The sequence below is a fragment of the Garra rufa genome, chromosome 4, assembly GCF_049309525.1.
Source record: "Garra rufa chromosome 4, GarRuf1.0, whole genome shotgun sequence".
In the NCBI taxonomy this organism is placed as follows: Eukaryota; Metazoa; Chordata; class Actinopteri; order Cypriniformes; family Cyprinidae; genus Garra; species Garra rufa.
Genome location: NC_133364.1, coordinates 2,345,510 through 2,370,491, shown reverse-complemented (window position 1 = coordinate 2,370,491; position 24,982 = coordinate 2,345,510). Strand labels below are relative to the sequence as shown.

General features: G+C 38.0%; 2 protein-coding genes and 2 non-coding genes across 4 annotated transcripts in view; all 4 read right to left on the bottom strand.

Annotated features, from left to right (window-relative positions):
* Window positions 1-232: 232 nt before the first annotated feature.
* Window positions 233-19,501, bottom strand: agbl5 (AGBL carboxypeptidase 5). Its single transcript, XM_073838038.1, has 16 exons — window positions 19,428-19,501; window positions 17,777-18,025; window positions 17,445-17,616; window positions 17,180-17,349; window positions 12,843-13,020; window positions 12,567-12,745; window positions 11,787-12,288; window positions 11,022-11,191; window positions 10,600-10,938; window positions 7,058-7,236; window positions 5,910-6,080; window positions 3,252-3,382; window positions 3,130-3,179; window positions 2,914-3,053; window positions 1,541-1,628; window positions 233-1,393 (listed from the first exon to the last, which is right to left on the bottom strand). Exons 2-16 carry the CDS (start codon window positions 17,995-17,997, stop codon window positions 1,378-1,380), a joined length of 2,706 nt encoding a protein of 901 aa, XP_073694139.1. The 5' UTR covers window positions 17,998-18,025; window positions 19,428-19,501; the 3' UTR covers window positions 233-1,377.
* Window positions 19,502-19,866: 365 nt separating this feature from the next.
* trnaa-agc (transfer RNA alanine (anticodon AGC)) lies at window positions 19,867-19,939 on the bottom strand. The gene has a single exon. It is a non-coding gene; the product is annotated as a tRNA-Ala (tRNA).
* An 853-nt stretch (window positions 19,940-20,792) lies between these two features.
* trnay-gua (transfer RNA tyrosine (anticodon GUA)) lies at window positions 20,793-20,881 on the bottom strand. The gene is given in 2 exon segments: window positions 20,793-20,828; window positions 20,845-20,881. It is a non-coding gene; the product is annotated as a tRNA-Tyr (tRNA).
* A 615-nt stretch (window positions 20,882-21,496) lies between these two features.
* Window positions 21,497-24,982, bottom strand: part of LOC141333402 (transmembrane protein 214-A-like) — a 12,444-nt gene continuing 8,958 nt past the window's right edge. The window contains exons 13-16 of the mRNA XM_073838387.1: window positions 24,003-24,217; window positions 23,760-23,928; window positions 23,520-23,671; window positions 21,497-22,041 (exon numbers count right to left, since the gene is read on the bottom strand). Of these exons, the coding sequence (XP_073694488.1) occupies window positions 21,915-22,041; window positions 23,520-23,671; window positions 23,760-23,928; window positions 24,003-24,217 (663 nt within the window). The 3' untranslated portion in view covers window positions 21,497-21,914. The remainder of the gene's footprint in view (window positions 22,042-23,519; window positions 23,672-23,759; window positions 23,929-24,002; window positions 24,218-24,982) is intronic.

Sequence of the window (24,982 nt, the reverse complement as noted above, 5' to 3'; positions counted from 1 at the left end):
GACCGATAGCATCGCGTTCAAAAATGACCAACGAGTTTCCATATTTGTCCTATTTAAAACTGGACTCTTCTGTAGTTATATTGTGTACTAAGACCGGCGGAAAATGTAAAGCTGTGATTTTCTAGGCCGATAAGATTAGGAACTACACTCCCATTCCGGCGTAATAATCAAGGAAGTTTGCTGCTGTAATATGACTGAAGCAGGAGCAGTAATACCATGCAACACATCGCAGCTCAACGTGACCAACTGCATGATCAGGGAGAGTTCCTCGTTGGAAGTTACCCAGCTGAGAACTAATTTCAGGTGCTGCGTGATATTACTGCTCCTGCTGTGTCCATATTACAGCAGCAAACTAACTTGATTATTACGCCGGAATGGGAGTGTAGTTCCTAATCTTATCGGCCTAGAAAATCACAGCTTTACATTTTCCGCTGGTCTTAGTACACGATATAACTACAGAAGAGTCCAGTTTTAAATAGGACAAATATGGAAACTCGTTGGTCATTTTTGAACGCGATGCTATCGGTCTCATAGGATTCAATGATCTATGCTAAGCTATGCTAAAAGTGATATCGCCAGAACAGGAGAACGGCTGAATGGATTTCAAAACGGTAAAAATCAACTTATTAACTCGGGGAGTTGGAGAATGAGCCTATTTCCAAAAAAACTGGAGTGTTCCTTTAGGGACAATGAAACCAGACGCAGCACTGCTGAACACTGGAAACCACTGACGATTTAAGCACTTCATTTCACTCACAAAAATTAACATTACTGCTCACCCTCAGGCCATCTGAGATAGGATGAGTTAGTTTCATCATCAAATTTGTAGAAATGTGTCATTCCACCCTGTGCAGTGAATGGGTGCCGTCAGAATGAGAGACCAAACAGCTGATAAAAACATCACAGCACTCTCCAGTCCATCAGTTCACATCTGGAGAAGACAAAAGCTCAAACAAATCCATCAAGACATATGTCACTAAAATACACTGAGTCCATAATAACACTTCCTCCAGTGAAAATCACACCAAAATCCAGCCACATATTTGTTTAGAGCTGTTTTGGCTTGTAAACGATGCTTCTGTGCAGATTTTTCTCCTGATTCAGACCAGCTAGCTTTTTTTGGCCTAGAGGAAGTGCTACTATAGATTACAGACTCAGATTTTAGTTTAAAAAAAAATTTGATCAGCTGTTTGGACTCTCATTCTGACGGCACCCATTCACTGTGATGGAATGACACATTTATACAAATCTGATGAACCAACTCATCCTAATCCTGGATGGCCTGAGGGTGAGCAGATGTTCAGCTGATGTTCATTTCTGGCTGAAGTGTTCCTCTAACACGAGTGTTTGTGTGTAGATGAGCAGATCTGTAGTTCCTCAGGTCTGCAGAGATCTGTTGAGATGAAGATGTTTAAGTATTAGAGCACATGCAAACGTCACATACATCTGCTGCAGTTCATGCACACAGGATGTGTCTCTCAGGAAAAGCTTCCTCATGTGTTTCAGCAGTAGAAGGCAAGAACAGGCTGCAGTGTGTTACCTGTGTGTGTGTTTGTCTCCAGAGCTCTGATAGCTACAGGACGAGCTCTTCAGCAGAGCTTTAGTGGCCAGACGCAGAGAAGATCCATCTGAAAACAACAGAAGAGAATGTGAATAATCAAAACCACAAGCTGCGAAATCTGTGAACAGAACAGCAGATTAATGCCTCACATATGAAAGATCTCATTTTCAGAAATGGAACCATGACCCTGGACCACAGAACCAGTCATAAGGGTCATTTTTTTTAATTGTATATTGATGATTTATACATCACTTCTGAATAAATAAGCTTTCCATTGATGTATGGTTTGTTAAGATAGGACAATATTTAAAAATCTGCAATCTGAGGGTGCAAAAAAGTCAAAATATTGAGAAAATCTCCTTTAAAGTTGTCCAAATGAAGTTCTTGGCAATGCATATTACTAATCAAAAATGAAGTTTTAATACATTTACGATAGGAAATTTACAAAATATCTTCATGGAACATGATCTTTACTTAATATCCTAATGATTTTTGGCATAATTTTGACCCATATAATGTATTGTTGGCTATATATTATATATATTATTGCTACAAATATAGCCGTGCTACTGAAGACTGGTTCTGTGCTCCAGGGGCACATTATACAAAATATAAAGAGGTCACAATTAAGTGCATTTTTGCACTGCCAATGGGGTAAGAAAAATAATCTTGTTTTCTATTTGAACTCACTTAATTTTGACTTTTTTTTTTTTTCAGAAAAAACTATTTTTAGATATTTTGGCTGGAAACAAGAGAAAAAATTTCTAAGAAAGAAAAGCATTTTTTGCAGTGAGTGTTGAACTTCCTTCTCCTACAGTCTTCTCTATAGACATGAATTTACTTTTCCTTAAGGCTTATTTATTTCACTTTTTGGTGTGAAAGGGCTTTTACATTTGCTAAAAATCTAACTTTTTATATGAAAAACAATCCAGCAAGCCCTGCCCAGTTTTAAAAAGTAATGCAAAAGTATCGCAAAAGTAATGTATCGCATTACTTTCCATAAAAAAGTAACTAAGTAACATAATTAGGGAGTAACGCATTACTTTTAAAAGTAACTTTCCGCAACACTGGTCAGATACAGTGGGAATATGGAGGAAAAAACTGCTCATTTGTATTCAGACTCAAAAATAGGAATTTGCTGCAGATGCTGATATTTCTAAGAGGAAAATCTGATGCTTGTAATTTAATCAATGAGATCTTTAGAACAGATACTGACATAAACTATATCTCCAATAATATGTGTTAGTAAACTGAGATTGAAGTGATCCAAACATATAATGCAGTTTAGTCTTGAAATGTGTGTTTAAAACAAGAGGCGGGCTACTGTCTAGGGTTAAACGAGCGACTCTGACCCGCCAGGTGTTTCTTGATGCCGGGTTTGATGAGTTTCCAGACTCTCATGGTGGGCGTCTCAGATTCGGCAGGAGGAAGGACGCTGGACTCAAGGTCTCTCCTCACCGGGATACGGCTGGGCCGAGGCTGCAGCTCACATCTGAAAGCAGACTTACAGACTCACAACTGTGTCTCTGTGCTTCATCTGTACCTGCGTCTCAAATGCTGACCCTCACCTGCTGCACTCGATAGACGTCAGGATGTCCAGAGATTCCCGCAGCGGCTCCTAGAAAAACAAACTCAATGCTGTTTAGATCCGTAAGGCGTCTGTAAATGTGTTTCTGAGCTGATGCTCTACCTGCGACAGCAGCGCCGTCCTCTGCTGGGGGGAGTGAGAGTGGGCGGGGCCTCTGGCAGACTTGCCCCGCCCACCCCGCATTTGAATCTCTTTGATCTGTCCGGCGGGGCGCAACTCAGGGCAGCTGTTGCCTAGGCAACAAGACAGACAGACAGACAGCCAATTACAAACAGGTTCTGTGGTAACCACGGCAACAGTGGAGGGAGCTGGTTTGTTGATACGTAAATGTATCTGCTTGCAGACGGACAGGATGTGATGACAGCGCAAGATCGAAAAGAAAGGTCAAAGGTCACAGAAGCTGTTCAAACAGGATGTTTATTAGAGAAAAGTCAGCTGGGACGCTTCTATCGTGTTAATCAAGACACATTTATTAATGAGCACAGCATCATGTGGTTTACAGGAGACACGTGTGATTGGCTGCCGTTATACATTCAGAGACAGACGGGACAAGAGAACCACCAGATTACAGATTCAGGATGAATGAACACTCAAATAGAGAAGAGATGCGGAGAGAACAGGAAGTTACGTTCACAAACACAGCGTCTGATCTCACTATATTTACACACACAGCGTCTGCTATACGTTATACTGGTTACACACAGCTCTGCTCAGCTCTAGGATGAACATCGGTCTGGCGGCGAGTTTTCACTGATGTGCTTTACGTCTGTAGATTCAACATTTGTGGAAGGATTTCTGGGATTTCAAGCAGCTTTGTGTGCAAAAAACAGCTGCGTTTCACTCGTCACTGATATATCACACTATATCTGCAACGCCACACACACACACACACACACACACACACACACACACACACACACACACACACACACACACACACACGTCAATCTCACAGAGAAATGTCATATTTCACCCCAATCATAAAAAGAAAAAAATCAGGAATTATATTAACATAAGAAAGCAAAATAAAATTTTACATCTGCAAATTCAACATCTAAAATTTAGCGTGACAAATAATATCATATTGAATACCAAATATATATGGAAGCCCATTTTTGCAGCTGAAAAAAAACAAACATTTTTTTCCTCTCACAATTTTGACTTATTTCTCAAAATTGCAAGTTTATATCACGTGACTTTATTTCTTAGAATAGCAAGATATAAAATCGCAGTTCTCACTTTATAACTCGCAACTGCAACTTTTTATCTCATAATTCTGACTTTTATTGCATTTCTTTATATCACATTTATATCATGCAACACTGACTTTATTTCTCACAATTCTGACCTAATAACTAAAAATAGCAAGTTTATATCAGACAATTCTGACTTTTATTCTTGCAATTATGAGTTTATAACTCGCAACTGTGTGTTTTTATTTCACAATTCTGAGAAAGTCAGAATTGTGAGATAAAAAGTCACAATAACCTTTTAAATTATTTTTTCATCATTATTTTGCATTAAAAAAAAGGTTTTGAGGGGAAAACGTGCTTTACTTTCATGAAAATAATATCAAAAATCTTCAATGGACCTAAAATAAAAAGAATAAATATTTTATTTAAGCAAAATCTAATTGATGTGAAATATGATGTAGACTCATATTTGAGTGAGACTGACGCGCATACAGTGAGCACGACAGATTCGGCAGAAGGCAGTACAGAGACAGAGTCAGAATAAAGGCCTTCAGATGAAGATCACAGCAAACCAATCAAATCACACATCAGACTGGGAGACACAGTAGAAAACACACACACACACACACACTACTCCTCTTTACACAGGAAACAATAAAAGTGCGGCGTGATCATATACAGATGTCACCTTTCATCAGCTTCAGGGAAACTGGAAGGTGACGTCACATCAGTATTAGATGTGTTAGTGTCAGCAGATTCTTACTAATGTCTGACTTCAGCTTTCTCAAAAACATGATCATATTTCAACCCAAAAGCAGAACATTTGGTGACATTTTCATGGCAATCATCAATCAATTAGACTTAAATGTGTTTAAATGTCAATTAATGTGAAAAAAAACCATCTCAGAAAGAAAATCTCAGGTTTAATTCTCTCCCACAAAATGAGTGGATTATGCACAAATTAAACTATTTTTAGTAATGAAAGCTTAAGATTTAAATGTGCTTAACAACAAATTTAAAAATAAAATCTCAGGGGGAAAAAATCAGGTTTCATTTTATTTATGCAAAATAAAAACCATTTAATAGTAACTGTCATGAAAATAATGCACAAACATTAAAAAAAATGCATGCAAAAACTAGTGGATTATGCTACAGTAAAACTTTTGAGTTGAAATATGCTGTATTTTCATGAGATTGACTCAGTTTGAGCTCAGATATATTCAATGAACGTAGAATCTAAGGCCTCAATATTACTAAATTATTCAGAATAAATAAATCCTCTCTTTTTTTAATCAACATCTCAAATAATCTTTTCAGGTGCTACATGGGATGTAAAATCCAACTTAAAAAATAAAAATAATAAAAAATGTTCAATCCACACACACACACACACACACACACACAGAGGCAGTGAGGGCCCGTCACTGCGGTGTGGGCCCCGGTGCCGTCCTGCTGTCGCTGAGGTAGGCCTGCAGGGGGGGCAGTTTGGAGAGCAGGCTGGGGCGGGGCATGGCCTGCAGGGAGGGCAGGATCTGAGCCAGGCTGGGCGGCTGGAGCGAGTACAGACCTGCCATACTGATGGAGCAGGGGCCCGGGGCCCCCGAGGACGAGGAGGACGGGGAGGAGGAAGAGGAGGAGGATGACGGCGAGAGAGGGGGTCGTGTAGGGGCCGGCTGCTGGCGCAGAGAGAGCCGCTGGTGCTGATGATGCGGACGCCGCTTCTCCTGCGCTTTACACTCTACAAAACACACAACCACCAGAACAGAAGGTCAACTACAGTGCCTTGCGAAATTATTCATACCCCTTCATTTTTTTCACATTTTGTTATGTTGCTGCCTTATGTTAAACTACTTTAAATTACTTTTTCTCCCACATCAATCTACACTCCCTACTCCATAATGGCAAAGCAAAAAATTGGTTTTTAACATTTGTGCAAATTTATTAAAAATAAAAAAACTGAAAAGATCCTGTTGCATAAGTATTCATACCCTTTTCTGGGACACTGTAAATGTATCTCAGGAGCATTCATATTGCTTCTAGATGTTCCTACACTTGGAGTGGAGTTAAACTGTGGCAAATTCATGTGAATGAGTCTGATTTAGAAAGACACACACCTCTCAGAAAAGGTCTAACAGCTGAAAATGCAGATCAGAGCAAAAACCAAGATAACTGCCTGTAGAGCTCAGTGACAGACTTGCGTTAAGGCCATGATCTAGAGAAGAGTTCAGAAACAAATCTGCTGCATTGAAGGTTGACAGAAGCATTCTCCATAATGGAAGATGATTGGAACAACTAGGACTCTAGAAAATGTCCAAGCTGACAGAGATGGAGAGGTGAAAAGGTGAGGCAAAGAATGGCAGATAATTGCCAAATGCAGATGTGCAAAGATGCTCACATCAGACCCAAAAACACTTGAGGCTGTAAAGCTGCTTCAACTATGCACTGAGTTAAGGGTATGAATACTTATGCAATCTACTTACTTCAGTGTTTTATTTTTAATGCATCTGTAACATTGGCAAATCTGGTTTTTGCTTTGTCATTATTATGGTGTATGGAGTGTAGATTGATGTGGGGAAAAACTCATTTAAAGCAGTTTAACATAATGCTGCAACAAAACGTGAAAAAAAACATCCAAACCAACAGTGAAACAATGCATATAGAAGCTTGTTCCTGCCACAAAATGAACAAATAAAAACAGGTAATTGACTGACTTACCTCTGACGGGCCCCAGGCTCCGGTGTGAGGGCCGCTGTGTGGCGGGGCCGGGTGCGCTGCAGCCAAAGGTGAAGCTGGGAGAACTCTTGAGCTGAGGGGATGTCTGCCGGCCGCCGTGAACATTAGCGTTACTGCGCGTCCGGTTCAGGGAGTTTTCTGAGGCAGATGTGCTCAGACTCCTGAGAAAACACACAACACAGCAGAATAAAGCAATGCATTAACACATGCGGTTCATATGGCTGGAAAAATGTGGTGAAAATCACACATTTGCAAAGGGATATAAAGAAAACTGAACAAAAAAAAAAAACATTATTAGTGTTCCACTGAGAGAAAGAGCTCACAACTAATTAAAATGAATGAATAATCACATTTCAATTCCAGAAAAAAGAAAATAACCATTTTATAAACAAATGCATAACATTTAAATGTAAAAAAAAAAAACATAAAAAAATAACAAACATTTAAAATAACTGATTTGATGTAAAAAAATAAAAAAAAAAATAAAAAAGTAAAATAACTGATTTAATTTTAAACTGGTTAAAGGTCTAGAAATTGAAGTGATTACACTGAAAACAGTTGAAATAACTGGTTGAATTTGAAACATTGAAACATTTGAAATAACAGATTCAATTTAAAACCTTGAAAATAACTGAGAAAATGTGTAACATTTAAAATAGCAGATACAATTTGAAAGATTTAAAATGACTTACTAGATTTGAAACATTTAAAATAATGATTCAATTGAAAAGCTTCAAAAATATCCGATTCAATTAATAACAGTTAAATTGATCGTCTGTAAAACATTTAAAATAGTTGATTAAAAAAAATTACTCCACATGTAATTTCTCCACAAACATTTCTTGATAAGTTACTCAGCCCCATGTCACCAAGATATTCATGTCTTTCTTTCTTCAGTCACAAAGAAATTAAGCTGTTTTGAGAAAAACATTCCAGGATTTTTCTCCATATAGCGGACTTCAACAGACTGAAGGTTAAAAATGCAGTTTCAGTGCAGCTTCAGAAGGCTTTAAACGATCCCAGTGAGGAACAAGTCTTATGTAGTGAAATGATCGGTCTAAAGTAGGGTTGTCACGATACCATAAAAATGACTTACGATACTATACCAGCTGAAGTATCATGACACCATGCACTATTCTGTTCATTTAAAATTCAATTCTACAAAATGAATAAAAAATTCATAAATACAAAGATGTAAATCAAAACAGGCAAGATTTTTCTCTGAATACTTCATTAATGTGAATGAATGACTGGCTATTGTTATCCATGAAATCATGTAAACAAAACTCATGACATTTAGATTGTACTTATAATTGCATAAATAATGTTATAAGATTACTGTTTTAAATACAAAACTCTGAATATAGAAATATGTTGGAAAAGAATGGAACATGGCGGGAAACTTCAAACCGCCAGCAGATGGCAGCAGTGTTGATGATTGAATCACTGAGTCGTTCAACCGATTCTTTCAAAACAGCTGAATCATTCAGGAGTGAATCAAATGAGTCGTTTTTATGAATGGCTCAGTGAATCAGTGATTCGCCCAAACCAACGCGGATTCGAACACAGAAACGAAACCAAAACAACTCGCTCGTGTCCTATTGCTGAACTGTCACGAGCATTTTTGCTGCCATATCTTAAAATTTCCAAGTTAGCAGCTTGTATATTAAAACGTATTCATTTATAATGTTAAAAAATACATAATGACTGATAAGAACTAAGTGCAAAACCACTATGTTCATGAATGGAATTGCATTCGTGATCGCAAAGATGCTTCCAGAAACGAATTATTACACCTGTTCTAAAAGTAGGCAAATGAATAAAAATACGAAAATTCTTTCTAGTAAAATATTTTGATGTTGAATAATTGATTCTTGAGCTGCCACTTTGTAAATAACATCAGACGGTCTGAATCAGACCCTCTCTTCTGATAAACTGCAGCGTGAACAACGACGTGCGCGTGCACATTCTCATTTCAAACTGAACTGAAGCGCCGGGAAACACTGAATACCACATAAAGCATAGACACAGCCTGTAGTACACAAAGCACAGCAGAAAGACATTTTGACAGTCAACTTGTAATGTTTCTGCTGGCGTGCATGAACGTTTTAAACAGTGTTCCTGCCGTGCATACAACATATCCTATGGTGCTACCGTATGGACGATACTACCGTTTCAAAAATGCAATGGCACCGCGGGTATTTGTAAGCTTTAGTATCGCGATACTACTGTAGTACCGGTATACCGTGCAACCCTAGTCTAAAGAATTTAATATTTATACATTTTGAACCACATAAATGCTGCTCTTGTCTAGCTCTAACTCCAGTTCAAGACTGTTAGGGTGTGTCTCATTTTCTGCTCCAACTTCAAAATCGAGAAAATGAGACGGGAGTTTTTAAAAAGTAAATAAATTGTTAAACATTTTTTAGAAAATAACCAATCATTTTGCTAGATAAGACCCTTCTTCTTCGGCTGGGATCCTTTGAAGCTGCACTGAAGTCCACTATATGGAGAAAAATCCAAGAATGTTTTCCTCAAAAAACCTTTCTTTGCGACTGAAGAAAGACAGACATGAACATCTTGAATGACAAGGGAGAGAGTAAATGATCAGGAAACTGTTATTTTGGAAGTGGAGTAATCATTTAAAAGGATAGTTCACCCAAAAATGAAAATGTGATGTTTATCTGCTTACCCCCAGAGAATCCAAGATGTAGCTGACTTTGTTTCTTCAGCAGAACACAAATGAAGATTTTTAACTCAAACCGCTGCAGTCTGTCAGTCATATAATGGCAGTGGATGGACACCAGACCTTTAAAAGTAAACAAAAACATGCACAGACAAATCCAAATTACACCCTGCGGCTCGTCACGATACTCTGATGTCCTAAGACACGAAACCATCGGTTTTTGTGAGAAACTGAACAGTATTTATACCATTTTTTACCTTTGATACACAGCCACGTCCATCTGTCCTGAGCACGAGCTCATCGTCCGGTTTGTGACTCGTGTAGCTCTGTGGTGTAGTCTACGCAAACTGTCGCATGTAAACGACACTCATTGTTTCCACAGAGCACAGAGATTGTGGGTATAGCGGCTATTCAAAATGGTAATTACTTGCACTTCTCCTGATTGTTCAAACCCATTTAAAGCTAAAAGATTACGATTGCTTGTGCAAACTCATCCGGGACTTTTCACTGATTTCCCCTTCCGGTGTTTGTGTATACTACTGTTTCGTGTCTTAGGACATCAGAGTATCGTGACGAGCCGCAGGGTGTGATTTGGATTTGTCTGTGCATGTTTTTGTTTACTTTTGAAGGTCTGGTGCCCATCCACTGCCATTATATGACTGACAGACTGCAGCGGTTTGAGTTAAAAATCTTCATTTGTGTTCTGCTGAGGAAACAAAGTCACCTACATCTTGGATGCTCTGGGGGTAAGCAGATAAACATCACATTTTCATTTTTGGGTGAACTATCCCTTTAAATATACAACATTTCAAATGATCTTGCAGGAAGGGTCTCTTACGCTGGTTTTGGCGAGCTGCTGGATTTGGTGTTGGCGTTAGCAGCGTTTCGGCGGTTGTTGGACACGAGGCCCTTGCTGTTCCTTACGTGTTTGAGGATGGAGGCGCGCAGGTTCACCAGACTGCTGTGTTCAGACAGAACCAGCCTCGGCCACGGGTTACACTCCCCCATGTCCAGCGCCGCCACGGCCACCGCGCGCCCCACCTGCTCGAACACCTCCGGCGTGTATTTGGGCGGGAAGGTGGGCGGCGGAGGGGGCGTGGCTCGTCCGTTATCGTGACAGGCGGGCGGGATGCTGTTGACCGAGCGGCCCGTGTTGTAGTTGCACTCCAGCGTGTAGCTAAACACAGAGAACACACACGATCGTTCACACACACGTCACAGCGGTTTAATACTGGCCTGCTTCTGATTGTGGGTCTGTACCTGTGGATCAGGCCGATGGCTTTGTGAATGGCCACACGCCCGCTGCCCTCCTTCGACTGGCCGTCACGTTTGTCACGAGCGTACATGTTCTTCTCGGAGAAATTACAGCCCAGGAAATCAAAATGAGCGCAGTTTAGAGAGATCAGCTTTGGATACAACATGTTCTCCACCTGTAAAACAAAAAATTAAAATGATGGATTAAATGCATAATATAAAAAAAAAAAACCTGATTTATTATATAATGTTTAGAACAATGATTAAATTTGAAACATTCAAAATAATTGAATAAAAAACCATTTAAAATTTAAATAACTGATTAAACGTGTCACATTTAAAACAACAATTAAATGTGAAACATTGAAAAAAACGGAACAAATTTAAAACATTTAAAATAAAGATTAAATCTGAAACATTTAACATAACTGAATAAATTTGAAACATAAAAAAAGATAAAAACTGAAACATTAAAAAAAGTGAATTCATTTGAAAGAGTTAAAACAATGATTACATCAGAAACATTTATAATAACTGAATTAAACTGAAACATTTAAAATAACTGATAAAATCTGAAACATTTTAAAAAAACTGACTCAATTTTAAACATTTGAAATAGCAAATAACTGATTTACAATTTAAATAACTGGTTAAATATTTATACGTGTTCACCACTTGATAAATTATTTTTTATAAGGCTAAAAAAAATAAAAATAAAAATGCCAAATCTGCAAAAGGATGAAATAACAACACACACACACACACACACACCTGCTGACTCTCATCCGGCAGGTTGTTGCCGTACATGAAGCATCCTCGTTTGGAGGCGTGTCCGTGCAGGTCTACATAATAGGCCACTCCACTCTCCTGGGGCGGGATCTGCTCAGAGGGGGCGGGGTTCGTCACACCCACTGCTTCGACTCTGCTCGGTGTGGATTCGTTCTCATCACAGGGCCCCGCCTCCCTCTCGACTCCGCCCTTCTCCCAGCTCTCCTCCAGCTGCATGGGGATCTCGGAGAGGTCAAGGGTCGGCCCCTCCCCTCGCTCCGCCCCGTTGCGCAGCTTGAGACAGTGCTCCTGTTCAGTGGGTGTGGTCACAGGAGGAGTGGTGTTTGATTGGTTGGAGGTTTTTAGGGCGGAGGGCGTGCTGTTGCCGAGGCGATTGTGTGTGTGGTGGTAGAGCAGCAGAGATTTGGCGCCGTAGATGGACGGGTGCAGATCGGGACTGGGGTTCACATACTGTCTGTTCAGATTCACACCACGTGAGTCCGTCCTACAAACACACACACTTCAAATAACTCACTTACATTTGAAACAATAACTTTTATAATGTTCATTTTATAATTTTATAGCATTTAAAATAAATAAAATGTAAAATAAATTAATTTAATTTAATTGTTTAACAATTAATAAATGTCTTTTATATGGTTTGAAAAATAAAGTTAAAATGGAGATGACAACTGAAGAAAAAAAAATATTATTATTGTTAAATAATGTTAATGTTAAATAATGTTAACTGAAAACAAGATCGAGCCCCAGATGACCTCTGACCTGTAGTGACCCCTGACGACCCCGTCGGGGTTTAGCATGGGAATGAGTTTGAAAACGAACATCCTGCGGAGCGTCTGAGCGCGTGGGTCGTCCTGACTCAAGATGAAGTTCAGGAAACCGTTAAAAACAAAACTAGACGGCGTCTCACCGGGATGAACACGACTGCTCAGAAAAAACACCTGAACACAGCAGAGAAAACACACTCAACACAATCACGTGTGTGCTCTGAAACAGGCTATGGGTTACTGAGGTGATAGTGTAATAACCGTCTGATACCCGTTTGCCGGTGAAGCAGTGCGGTCGAGGCGTGCTGAGGTCCGGGAACAGACGCTCCAGCCGCGGCTCCCTCTCCTCCAGCAAACCGTGACACGACGAAACCGTGATCAGATCCACCCGATGGCCGTCCAGAGAGTGACACAGCAGCTCACGGTGATAGTAGATACTCTCCAGCGGACTACACACGGACAAACACATCAGCAGAAAATACAACTACAAGCTGCAATGTTTGATTACAGGAGGACCTTACAGGAAGAAGAGCAATTCAAAAGGAAGACACATTCATGTGTTTAAAATATATTATGCATAAAAAGCGGGGAAACAACTAACTTTGCAATAAATTATATATTGATTATTTAAATATTTTGCGCTTTTAGTGGCTAAATGTAAGATTACGAGAATAAAGTCGCAATGTTTCAAGAATAAAGTCGGAATGTTTCAGAAATAAAGTCGGAATGTTTCGGGAATAAAGTCGGAATGTTTCGGAAATAAAGTCGGAATGTTTCAAGAATACAGTCGGGATGTTTCAGAAATAAAGTCGGAATGTTTCAGAAATAAAGTCGGAATGTTTCAAGAATAAAGTCGGAATGTTTCAAGAATAAAGTCGGAATGTTTCAGAAATAAAGTCGGAATGTTTCAAGAATAAAGTCGGAATGTTTCAGAAATAAAGTCGGAATGTTTCAGAAATAAAGTCGGAATGTTTCAGAAATAAAGTCGAAATGTTTCAGAAATAAAGTCGGAATGTTTCAGAAATAAAGTCGGAATGTTTCAGAAATAAAGTCGGAATGATTCAAGAATAAAGTCGGAATGATTCAAGAATAAAGTCGGAATGTTTCAGAAATAAAGTCGGAATGTTTCAGAAATAAAGTCGGAATGTTTCAGAAATAAAGTCGGAATGATTCAAGAATAAAGTCGGAATGTTTCAAGAATAAAGTCGGAATGTTTCAGAAATAAAGTCGGAATGTTTCAGAAATAAAGTCGGAATGTTTCAAGAATAAAGTCGGAATGTTTCAAGAATAAAGTCGGAATGTTTCAGAAATAAAGTCGGAATGTTTCAAGAATAAAGTCAGAATGTTTCAGAAATAAAGTCGGAATGTTTCAAGAATAAAGTCGGAATGTTTCAAGAATAAAGTCGGAATGTTTCAGAAATAAAGTCGGAATGTTTCAAGAATAAAGTCGGAATGTTTCAGAAATAAAGTCGGAATGTTTCAGAAATAAAGTCGGAATGTTTCAGAAATAAAGTCGAAATGTTTCAGAAATAAAGTCGGAATGTTTCAGAAATAAAGTCGGAATGTTTCAGAAATAAAGTCGGAATGATTCAAGAATAAAGTCGGAATGATTCAAGAATAAAGTCGGAATGTTTCAGAAATAAAGTCGGAATGTTTCAGAAATAAAGTCGGAATGTTTCAGAAATAAAGTCGGAATGATTCAAGAATAAAGTCGGAATGTTTCAAGAATAAAGTCGGAATGTTTCAGAAATAAAGTCGGAATGTTTCAGAAATAAAGTCGGAATGTTTCAAGAATAAAGTCGGAATGTTTCAAGAATAAAGTCGGAATGTTTCAGAAATAAAGTCGGAATGTTTCAAGAATAAAGTCGGAATGTTTCAGAAATAAAGTCGGAATGTTTCAGAAATAAAGTCGGAATGTTTCAAGAATAAAGTCGGAATGTTTCAAGAATAAAGTCGGAATGTTTCAGAAATAAAGTCGGAATGATTCAAGAATAAAGTCGGAATGTTTCAGAAATAAAGTCGGAATGTTTCAGAAATAAAGTCGGAATGTTTCAAGAATAAAGTCGAAATATTTCAGAAATAAAGTCGGAATGATTCAGAAATAAAGTCGGAATGATTCAAGAATAAAGTCGGAATGTTTCAGAAATAAAGTCGGAATGTTTCGGGAAAAAAGTGGGAATGTTTCGGAATGTTTCAGAAATAAAGTCGGAATGTTTCAGAAATAAAGTCGGAATGTTTCAAGAATAAAGTCGAAATGTTTCAAAAATAAAGTCAGAATGTTTCAGAATAAAGTCGGAATGTTTCAAGAATAAAGTCGGAATGTTTCAAGAATAAAGTCGAAATGTTTCAAGAATAAAGTCAGAATGTTTCAAAAATAAAGTCAGAATGTTTCAGAAATAAATTCGGAATGTTTCAAAAATAAAGTCAGAATGTTTCAGAAATAAAGTCAGAATGTTTCAGAAATAAAGTCGGAATGTTTCAGAAATAAAGTCAGAATGTTTCAGAAATAAAGTCGAAATGTTTCAAAAATAAAGTCGAAATGTTTCAAAAATAAAGTCAGAATGTTTCAGAATAAAGTCGGAATGTTTCAAGAATAAAGTCGGAATGTTTCAAGAATAAAGTCGAAATGTTTCAAGAATAAAGTCAGAATGTTTCAAAAATAAAGTCAGAATGTTTCAGAATAAAGTCGGAATGTTTCAAGAATAAAGTCGGAATGTTTCAAGAATAAAGTCGAAATGTTTCAAGAATAAAGTCAGAATGTTTCAGAAATAAAGTCAGAATGTTTCAGAAATAAAGTCGGAATGTTTCAGAAATAAAGTCGGAATGTTTCAAAAATAAAGTCAGAATGTTTCAGAAATAAAGTCGGAATGTTTCAGAAATAAAGTCGGAATGTTTCAAGAATAAAGTCGGAATGTTTCAAGAATAAAGTCGGAATGTTTCAGAAATAAAGTCGGAATGTTTCAAGAATAAAGTCGGAATGTTTCAGAAATAAAGTCGGAATGTTTCAGAAATAAAGTCGGAATGTTTCAAGAATAAAGTCGGAATGTTTCAAGAATAAAGTCGGAATGTTTCAGAAATAAAGTCGGAATGATTCAAGAATAAAGTCGGAATGTTTCAGAAATAAAGTCGGAATGTTTCAGAAATAAAGTCGGAATGTTTCAAGAATAAAGTCGAAATATTTCAGAAATAAAGTCGGAATGATTCAGAAATAAAGTCGGAATGATTCAAGAATAAAGTCGGAATGTTTCAGAAATAAAGTCGGAATGTTTCGGGAAAAAAGTGGGAATGTTTCGGAATGTTTCAGAAATAAAGTCGGAATGTTTCAGAAATAAAGTCGGAATGTTTCAAGAATAAAGTCGAAATGTTTCAAAAATAAAGTCAGAATGTTTCAGAATAAAGTCGGAATGTTTCAAGAATAAAGTCGGAATGTTTCAAGAATAAAGTCGAAATGTTTCAAGAATAAAGTCAGAATGTTTCAAAAATAAAGTCAGAATGTTTCAGAAATAAAGTCGGAATGTTTCAAAAATAAAGTCAGAATGTTTCAGAAATAAAGTCAGAATGTTTCAGAAATAAAGTCGGAATGTTTCAGAAATAAAGTCAGAATGTTTCAGAAATAAAGTCGAAATGTTTCAAAAATAAAGTCGAAATGTTTCAAAAATAAAGTCAGAATGTTTCAAGAATAAAGTCGGAATGTTTCAAGAATAAAGTCGAAATGTTTCAAGAATAAAGTCAGAATGTTTCAGAAATAAAGTCAGAATGTTTCAGAAATAAAGTCGGAATGTTTCAGAAATAAAGTCGGAATGTTTCAAAAATAAAGTCAGAATGTTTCAGAAATAAAGTCAGAATGTTTCAGAAATAAAGTCGGAATGTTTCAAAAATAAAGTCAGAATGTTTCAGAAATAAAGTCGGAATGTTTCAGAAATAAAGTCGGAATGTTTCAAAAATAAAGTCGGAATGTTTCAGAAATAAAGTCGGAATGTTTCAAGAATAAAGTCGGAATGTTTCAAGAATAAAGTCGAAATGTTTCAAGAATAAAGTCAGAATGTTTCAGAAATAAAGTCAGAATGTTTCAGAAATAAAGTCGGAATGTTTCAGAAATAAAGTCGGAATGTTTCAGAAATAAAGTCAGAATGTTTCAGAAATAAAGTCAGAATGTTTCAGAAATAAAGTCGGAATGTTTCAAAAATAAAGTCAGAATGTTTCAGAAATAAAGTCGGAATGTTTCAGAAATAAAGTCGGAATGTTTCAAAAATAAAGTCGGAATGTTTCAGAAATAAAGTCGGAATGTTTCAAAAATAAAGTCGAAATGTTTCAAAAATAAAGTCTAAATTAATTAGTGGCAATTACAAGACTAAAGTTCTAATATTTAGAGAGTATATTCCAGCCTATTGTGAACGCAAATGGCCCAGATTGGGATCACCAGGAGATATAACAAAGTCTCAGCTTTCAAAATCTAAATCAGTTTTAACTCTATGATTTAAAATTCTACAAATATTTTGACTTTAATTTTGTAGCATTTCGGCTTTATTCTCAAAATATTTGGACTGTTCTCTTGTTTCTTCCGTAAGTGAGCTGTGAGGCTGCAGCAGGTGTCTGATGGTTGTGTACCTGCAGGGCCCCGGCGTGTGTGCGGCACTCAGGAACCTGTGGTCCAGCTGCAGCATCATGTCCTGACACTCCGTGTACGAGAACGGATAACAGAAGGAGAAATAAGTGGTGACGCCGCGCACGTCCAGCAGACGATGAACAAACGACAAGATAAACTGACTGTCTGACATCTGCAGAAACACACACAGGAGTTATTTATAGTTGGATTATTTCAGGAAACAAACAGGATTGTTTGAAGTGTTTTTCTCCAGCGGTGTGTCTGCACCTCAAAGACGGGTCTGTCGCGGACTCTCTCCCAGCGCGTTCTGACGGGCAGCGAGCGGACGAACGGCGCCATGCCCTGCGAGTAAAGCTTGCTCTGTTTGTTCATGTTCATCATGTTGATCTTCAGCAGTTTGCCCGGCAACGTCCCACGAACACTGAAGTAAAACCATGACCTGTTGGACACACATTCTATCTTTAATTCAACATTAAACCCAAAAATAACCAAACAAAAAAGTCAAATTGCCCATGAAGCAGTTCTAAAGCATCTTAAGCTCTTAATGATACAACTCTATTTCACAAAGATCTGAACACTGCGATCATGTAATCATCTACCGGTTGCCGTTCTCGAACTCTGTGCTGGCGCAGTCCGGTTTGGTCCAGACGTTAAACTCGTAGTCGGGCAGCGGCTGGGCTGAAGCGTTGGCCGGTCTGCCGCTCTCGCCGTCGGGTTCGGATCGATCCACTCGCTCCACGCGGGCCAGATTCCCCGAGTCGAAGCGCGAGCTGAACGCGATGCTCCCGAAGCGGAACTCCATGGCCTGGTGGACGTTCATGCGGCGCTGAGACTCTTCATCTCCACACCTGAATGACAAACCAAACACACACTATCAGTCAGTGACCTCTGACCCCCAACATCAGCTCAGCTCACGGCTCATAAAACACACGGCAGATCCTGTGTCTCCTCTGCAGAACTGCTTCTGTAATGAATCCTGTAATGATCGTGCACTAGCTGGAAAAACAAGCACAGTTTCAGGACACACACACACACACACACACACACACACACACACACACACACACTAATGACGACAGACAAGGTTTGACGTACCTAGTGAGTTTATCACATTTCACAAACAAAAACTCCACCAGTGCAACAATTTTTTAAATAATAAAAATCACTATATATTTCATTGCACACATGGCATTATTTTTTTATTTTTAAGTATTGAATGCATACTACTATTTTATTACACATTTTTTCATTATTTGTATTTTTTGAAATGTTACATAAACACAATATTGTATTAACACTTTACAATATTTATTTTAAATAAACTATATGTTATTGCACATTATGCATAATTAAAAATTTTTTTTAGCTTAAACACTATTTTATTGCACATTTTGCATTATTTTCATTTTTTATTTTACATTTTAAATAAACAATATTTTACTTCACATTCGGTCATTGTTTTCATTTTTAAAAAATGTATTAATATATGCTATATATGCTATTGAAAATGTTGCATTATTCTCATTTTTAAATAGACAATAAATTATTGCAAATTTTGCAGAACTCTCATTTTTTAATGTTAAATAAACACTATATTTTTCACTTTTTATATAAGATTTATACATATATAGTATAACCATACTTAAATGCTTTTCTTTTTAAATTTCTCTTGCTTCCTGAAAATCTATCTTTCTCCCTGTAACTAAATTTAGACATTTCTAGTTGCATTTTCTTTAAATCTTGCAGAAATATCAACCATGTACAAAAACATAGTAATACCATGATACTGCGAATGCATTGTAATGACTCCATTTAATATAATTAATTATTATGCACCATAATTGTCGTTGTTTTTGACACGATGATAATCGTCATCCCGTGATTCTACTTTAATGTATGACTACAGTAATCAAACAATGACACGGTATTTTCAATCGGAAATCATCAGTGTACCATGGTACGTTCTCGTAGGTGACATTACCTGATTGAAACCTGTTATACGAACCTGTATCATTCTTTATCTCCTGCCAGACCGTAAACACACGATAGTTTCTGAATTCCGCTGTAGCTGTAATAGCCATCCGCAGCAGCTGCTAGTGTTTGGTTAGCATTCGCTAGCTTTACTGCAGCTATTTCATGACAAAATCACCACCGTTGTCTGACAAAACACCTCAGACGCGAGCAGCAACGAAATCTAAACACAAATCAAAGCAAGCATGCGTTTGTCATCGCTGTGTTGAGAATAAATACCTGCGTTTATTCCTTCCTCCTCAGCGATCACTAGGCGACTCTTTAAACCCAAACAAACCCTCATCAGCAACTCGACTCACAGGAACAGCGACCTGACCGCTGATTGGCTCTCGAGCACAGCGCAGCGACAGCTGATTAGCTCGCTCGACAGCTGCGCGCGTAGAGATTGGTTGGTTTGATTCCAAGGACGTAGTAACAGGAAAGGCGTGTAAACCATAATAAAACAATCTTAAATTTGTGTGCTCATCAAATTTAGTTAGATTAGAATTAAAATTTGATTAGTGACATGTTTTAAAAACTCGATCTTAAGGTTCGATATAACGTTACATATTTAAAAAAAAAATATATATATATATATACAGCGCGAGTTGTTTTGCGAATCATGAGTGTTCACTTCTCATTTAATTCTTTATAATTCGCGAAAAGATCCGAAAAGCTATGGAGGATGCGGGCATCGATCCCGCTACCTCTCGCATGCTAAGCGAGCGCTCTACCATCTGAGCTAATCCCCCGCCTGCGAGACCCGCGCCAGGCATCATCCTCCATACAGTGTCAGTTACTGTATAATAATTATCAGCGCTCAATAAATGTATATTAGTGATGGACGCTTTCGAAGCACTGCTTACTGAAGCTTCGGACCTTTTGTGAATCGCTTGTTTCGAAACAGTGGTTCGATGCGCGTATCAAACTGCCAAAGTCACGTGATTTCAGTCATTGCAATGGTTTGCCGCTGCAAATTAATATAAAAAACACACACATACTATACATAGACTTCATATTTGATGTTTTATTTGCATTTAAAGTATTATACTTTCAATAAAACATTTGCAAAAGCTGTTTTTATGCTTGTTTTAGTTGCATTTACACACTTTGACCAGCAGGCGTCTCTAGCGTGTTGTGTTTCGAGCGCTTCGAAACCGTGAAAAGGTTTGTTTCTCCCATCACTAATATTTATTATGTTTATTAAATACGCGTTCAGTTCAGTCTATTCCACTAAATAAATACCTAAATTCGCTTTTAAATCAGAATGACCTTCACTTACACTAATATTTATGGCTACAGTCCTGCTGAAGCGAAACCCGCGTATACCAGTTTGGACCAGAATAGGGATATTTTCAATAGGCAAAGTTGGTCAGCAACTGTAAAACACTTAAAAAACTAGGCTGGTTAACGCTGCAGGCGAAGTGTCCAGGAAGGACATCACTATTCAAATCGTTTACTAGTTAAACCAGTTCATCTGGTCTGGTTTGCTCTATACTAGAATGTGTTCTTACCGTTACCTTGAGCTTATTTGCTCGACTGAATCGAAGTCAGAAGATTAAACAAGTTACTGAATATATATACGTGTTTTTAAAAAAAAATTCCTCCTTCGAGCCGGATTCGAACCAGCGACCTAAGGATATCAGTGGATACACCTCTACAGTCCTCCGCTCTACCAACTGAGCTATCGAAGGGGATGGAATAACACAGTAATAACGCTGTAATAACATCGTATGAATCTACACGAAAACTACAATTCTACCAAAACATAGTTCGACCAAATATTTATATTTGCTTAAAATATGCTCACCCTCAGGCCATCCGAGATGCAGATGAGTTTGTTTCTTCACCACATTTGTAGAAATGTGTCATTTCATCCTCTGCAGTGAATGGGTGCCGTCAGAATGAGAGTCCAATCAGCTGATAAAAACATCACAATAATCCACAGCACTCAGTCCATCAGTTAACATCTTGACAAGACAAAAGCTCAAACACATCCATCGTTAAGACATTTTTAACTCAAATACATTAAGTCCATAATCCATAATAACGCTTCCTCCAGTGGAAAAGTCCATCTCCTATTGTCGCTTACCAAAATCCAGCCCTATATTTGTTCAGAGCGGTTTTGTAAACTGTGCTTGATCTGTGCAGATTTCTCTCCTGATTCAGACCAGATGGCTTTTTCACTGGAGGAAGGATTGGATTATGGACTCATATTTGAATTAAAATGTTTTAATGCGCACACACAAGGCTTTGGGTTCCATTACACAATGAAAATATAAAAATAAGCCAGGCACAGTGAGCAGGACTGAACAGCATTGGTTTATTTATTTATAAATCATTTACAAAGTAACAAATCAGTTCATCTGACAGGACACACGCCTGCTTCAAATGATATATTCTATTTCAACAGCGCGGTTTCTGTAGCAACCCTGTTATTCTGGAGTCCGCGGCCCGAAAGCAGAAGATGCGGCTGTGTCTGACGGTGAATGGTCCATCAGCTCAATCACATTAATGTTCAGTGTTCAAGTACAGCAGCAGTAGTCATTAGTGATCCACACAGAGCTAAAGAACACGCCTCGGAAAATAAACACCATGAAAAACATCTGCATAAAAGACCGAACCGTCAGTACAACAGATATAAAATCATGCAAATTGACAAAATAAAGCAAAACGGGGGAAAAAGGAGGAAATGTGAGGTGAAGGAGGGTCTGTCGGAGACGGGCATCACGCTCCAGACAGCAGCTCCTGAGCTCGACTCTTGACGGCAGACGTGGCGTCCTGCAGGTAAACCCAGGTGCTGTTGGTGAAGGATCTCAGGTGATTCTGTAAGCAGTGGAGCGACACCTCGCCGCTACAGACACAACAAACACATCACTGATCAGAACACTGCTTATCTGCACACAGAAGAGCTAAAGGTGGAGCAGCAGAAAATGCCTGTTTGTTATCAACACTTCAGTGCAAACAACCTGCGCTGACGTTATAGACGCTGCTGCTTAAACGTTTGGGATCAGTAAGATTTGTAATGTTTTTTAAAGACATTTCTTCTGCTCATCCAGGCAACATTTATTTAATCAAAAATACAGAAAAACAATTGTGAAATATTATTTAAATTTAAAACAACTGTTTTCTATGTGAATATATTTTAAAATGTAATTTATTCCTGTGATCAAAGTTGAATTTCCATCATCATTCCTGCAGTCTTCAGTGTCACATGATCCTTCACAAATCATTCTAATATGCTGATGTATTATCAATGTTGGAAACAGTTGTGCTGCTTCATATTTTGTTGAAACCGGTTATAATTTTTTTCAGGATTCTTTGATCAATGAAAGGTTAAAAAGAACTGCATTTATTAAAAACAAAGGTTTTCTAACAATATACACTACTGTTTAAAAGTTTAGGGACTGAACATTTTTATTCTTTCTTTCTTTTATTTTTTTTAAAATAAATTAATCCTCTTATTCAGCAAGGATGTGTTAAATTCAGAAAGTGATAAAAAAGTATTACATTGTTACAAAAGATTTATATTTTGAATAAATGCCGTTTTTCATCAAAGAATCCTGAAAGAACATTGATAATTCTAATAATAAATCAGTATATGTGACCCTGGAGCACAAAACCAGTCTTAAGTCGCTGGGGTATATTTGTAGCAATAGCCAAAAATACATTGTATGGGTCAAAATTATTGTTTTTTCTTTTATGCCAAAAATCATTAGGAAATTAAGTAAAGATCATGTTCCATGAAGATTTTTTGTAAAATTCCTACTGTAAATATATCAAAATGTAATTTTTGATTAGTAATATGCATTGTTAAGAACTTAATTTGGACAACTTTAAAGGTGATTTTCTCAGTATTTTGATTTTTTTGCATCCTCAGATTCCAGATTTTCAAATAGATGTATCTCAGCCAAATATTGTCCTCTCCTAACAAACCATACATCAATAGAAAGCTTATTTATTGAACTTTCATATGATGTATACATCTCACTTTTGGTGTTGTGGTCCAGGGTCACATATTAGAATGATTTCTGAAGGATCATGTGACACTGAAGACTGCAGTAACAGCTGAGGAAAATTCAGCTTTGCATCGCAGGAATAAATTAGATTTTAAAGTATATTCAAATAAAAAACAATTTTTTATTGTAATAACATTTAGCAGTATTACTGTTTCTTACTAATTTTGTTCTGCATTTTTGATAGCTCTTAAAAAAACAACCATTCCAAGTCTTACGGATCCCAAAGTTTAGAGCAGCAGTGTGTGTGGAGACAGAAGAGCGAGCCGGAGCTCAGTGAGGCGCAGTGATGTGATGTGTGTTGTGTGTGACTGACTTGCATGACTCTTGCAGGCTCCTCCAGGCGTGTTGCAGCGCTGTGTTCAGATACTGCAGCGCCGGGACGATCAGGTGCTGGTGGACGTACAGCAGCAGCTGCTTCACATACTCTATCAGCTCAAACACACTGTCTGGAGTGTTCGCTTGGACCTGAGGAACACATGTATTTACATGAACAACTACAAATCTACATTTTTGTCATCTAGAAAGTAAAAGGACGTGGCATCTGTATTCTGACCCATTCTATGACGAGCGGCACTTTCTCCTGCAGCCACAGAAACACTTCAGAGCTCTTCTGAGCGACGTAGAGCGCCGCCGCCTTCATCCAATCGCGTGCGTCCTCCAGCAGCGGCCCTGTGGCCTCCGCCGCGCGAGAGTAATAGTACGGCGTGTTCTCCGCCAGCCAGCTGAAACACAAACACACGTGAGTCACGTGACACGGCAGCAGCACGTCTAGCACGCGTTCGATGCGTTTCCTGACCTGACGCTCCGCTGGCCGTAGTGCGACACTTTACTCCAGGCCTGCCGGGATACGCCCGTGACCCCTGACCTCTCCAGATACAGCGCCGCGGTGGAGTCGGCGAACGACCCCCGTGACCTCACGTCATGCGCGACGAAGCCCGCCACGAACACCAGCGTCATCATCAGCACACGCCTCCACGGGAAACCCTGACCGTGCATCTTCATCTGCAGAGACTGATGGGAGATCCAGACACATCAGATCATAGTCACTTGAAGATGGCAAATACACATCTACAACAGCTGAAATTATATCATATTTATGGTCACACTTGTGTAAAATAAGCTTTTTTAGATGGCAACTTGATTCTGTAACCATACTGTAGTGTTTCTCACAAAGAAACTGTTTAAAAATGTGAATAAAGTAAACACTCAATGAAATGAAAACACAAAATCTAAAATAAATGAACCAACTCTAAATATTAACAAAAAGGTTGTGCTAATTTCATATGTGACCCTAGAACACAAAACCAGTCATAAGGGTCAAGTTTTTTTGAAAATGTATGGTCTGTTAGGATAGGACAATATTTGAAAATCTGGAATCTGAGGGTACGAAAAAAATCTAAATATTGAGAAAATCACCTTTAAAGTTGTCCAAATGAAGATCTTAGCAATGCATATTACTAATCAAAAAGCTTTAATATATTTACGGTAGGAAATTAGGAACACGATCCTAATATCCTCATGATTTTTGACATTAAAGAAAAATCAATTATTTTGACCATACAACTTATAAATTATAATTATAAACTCCGCAAAATAAGCCTTAAAGGTTAATAGAGGTGTAACAGCATGTTCATGTGTATGCTTTCAATGCACAGTGAAAATGGCTGTGCATTTATTTGTGTTCTTAACTCAATGGGAGCGAAATGAAACAGTCTGATCTGTCTGAACCTGAAAGAAACACTCTCTCTCCTTTCCACACCTACTTTTGCAGCTTTT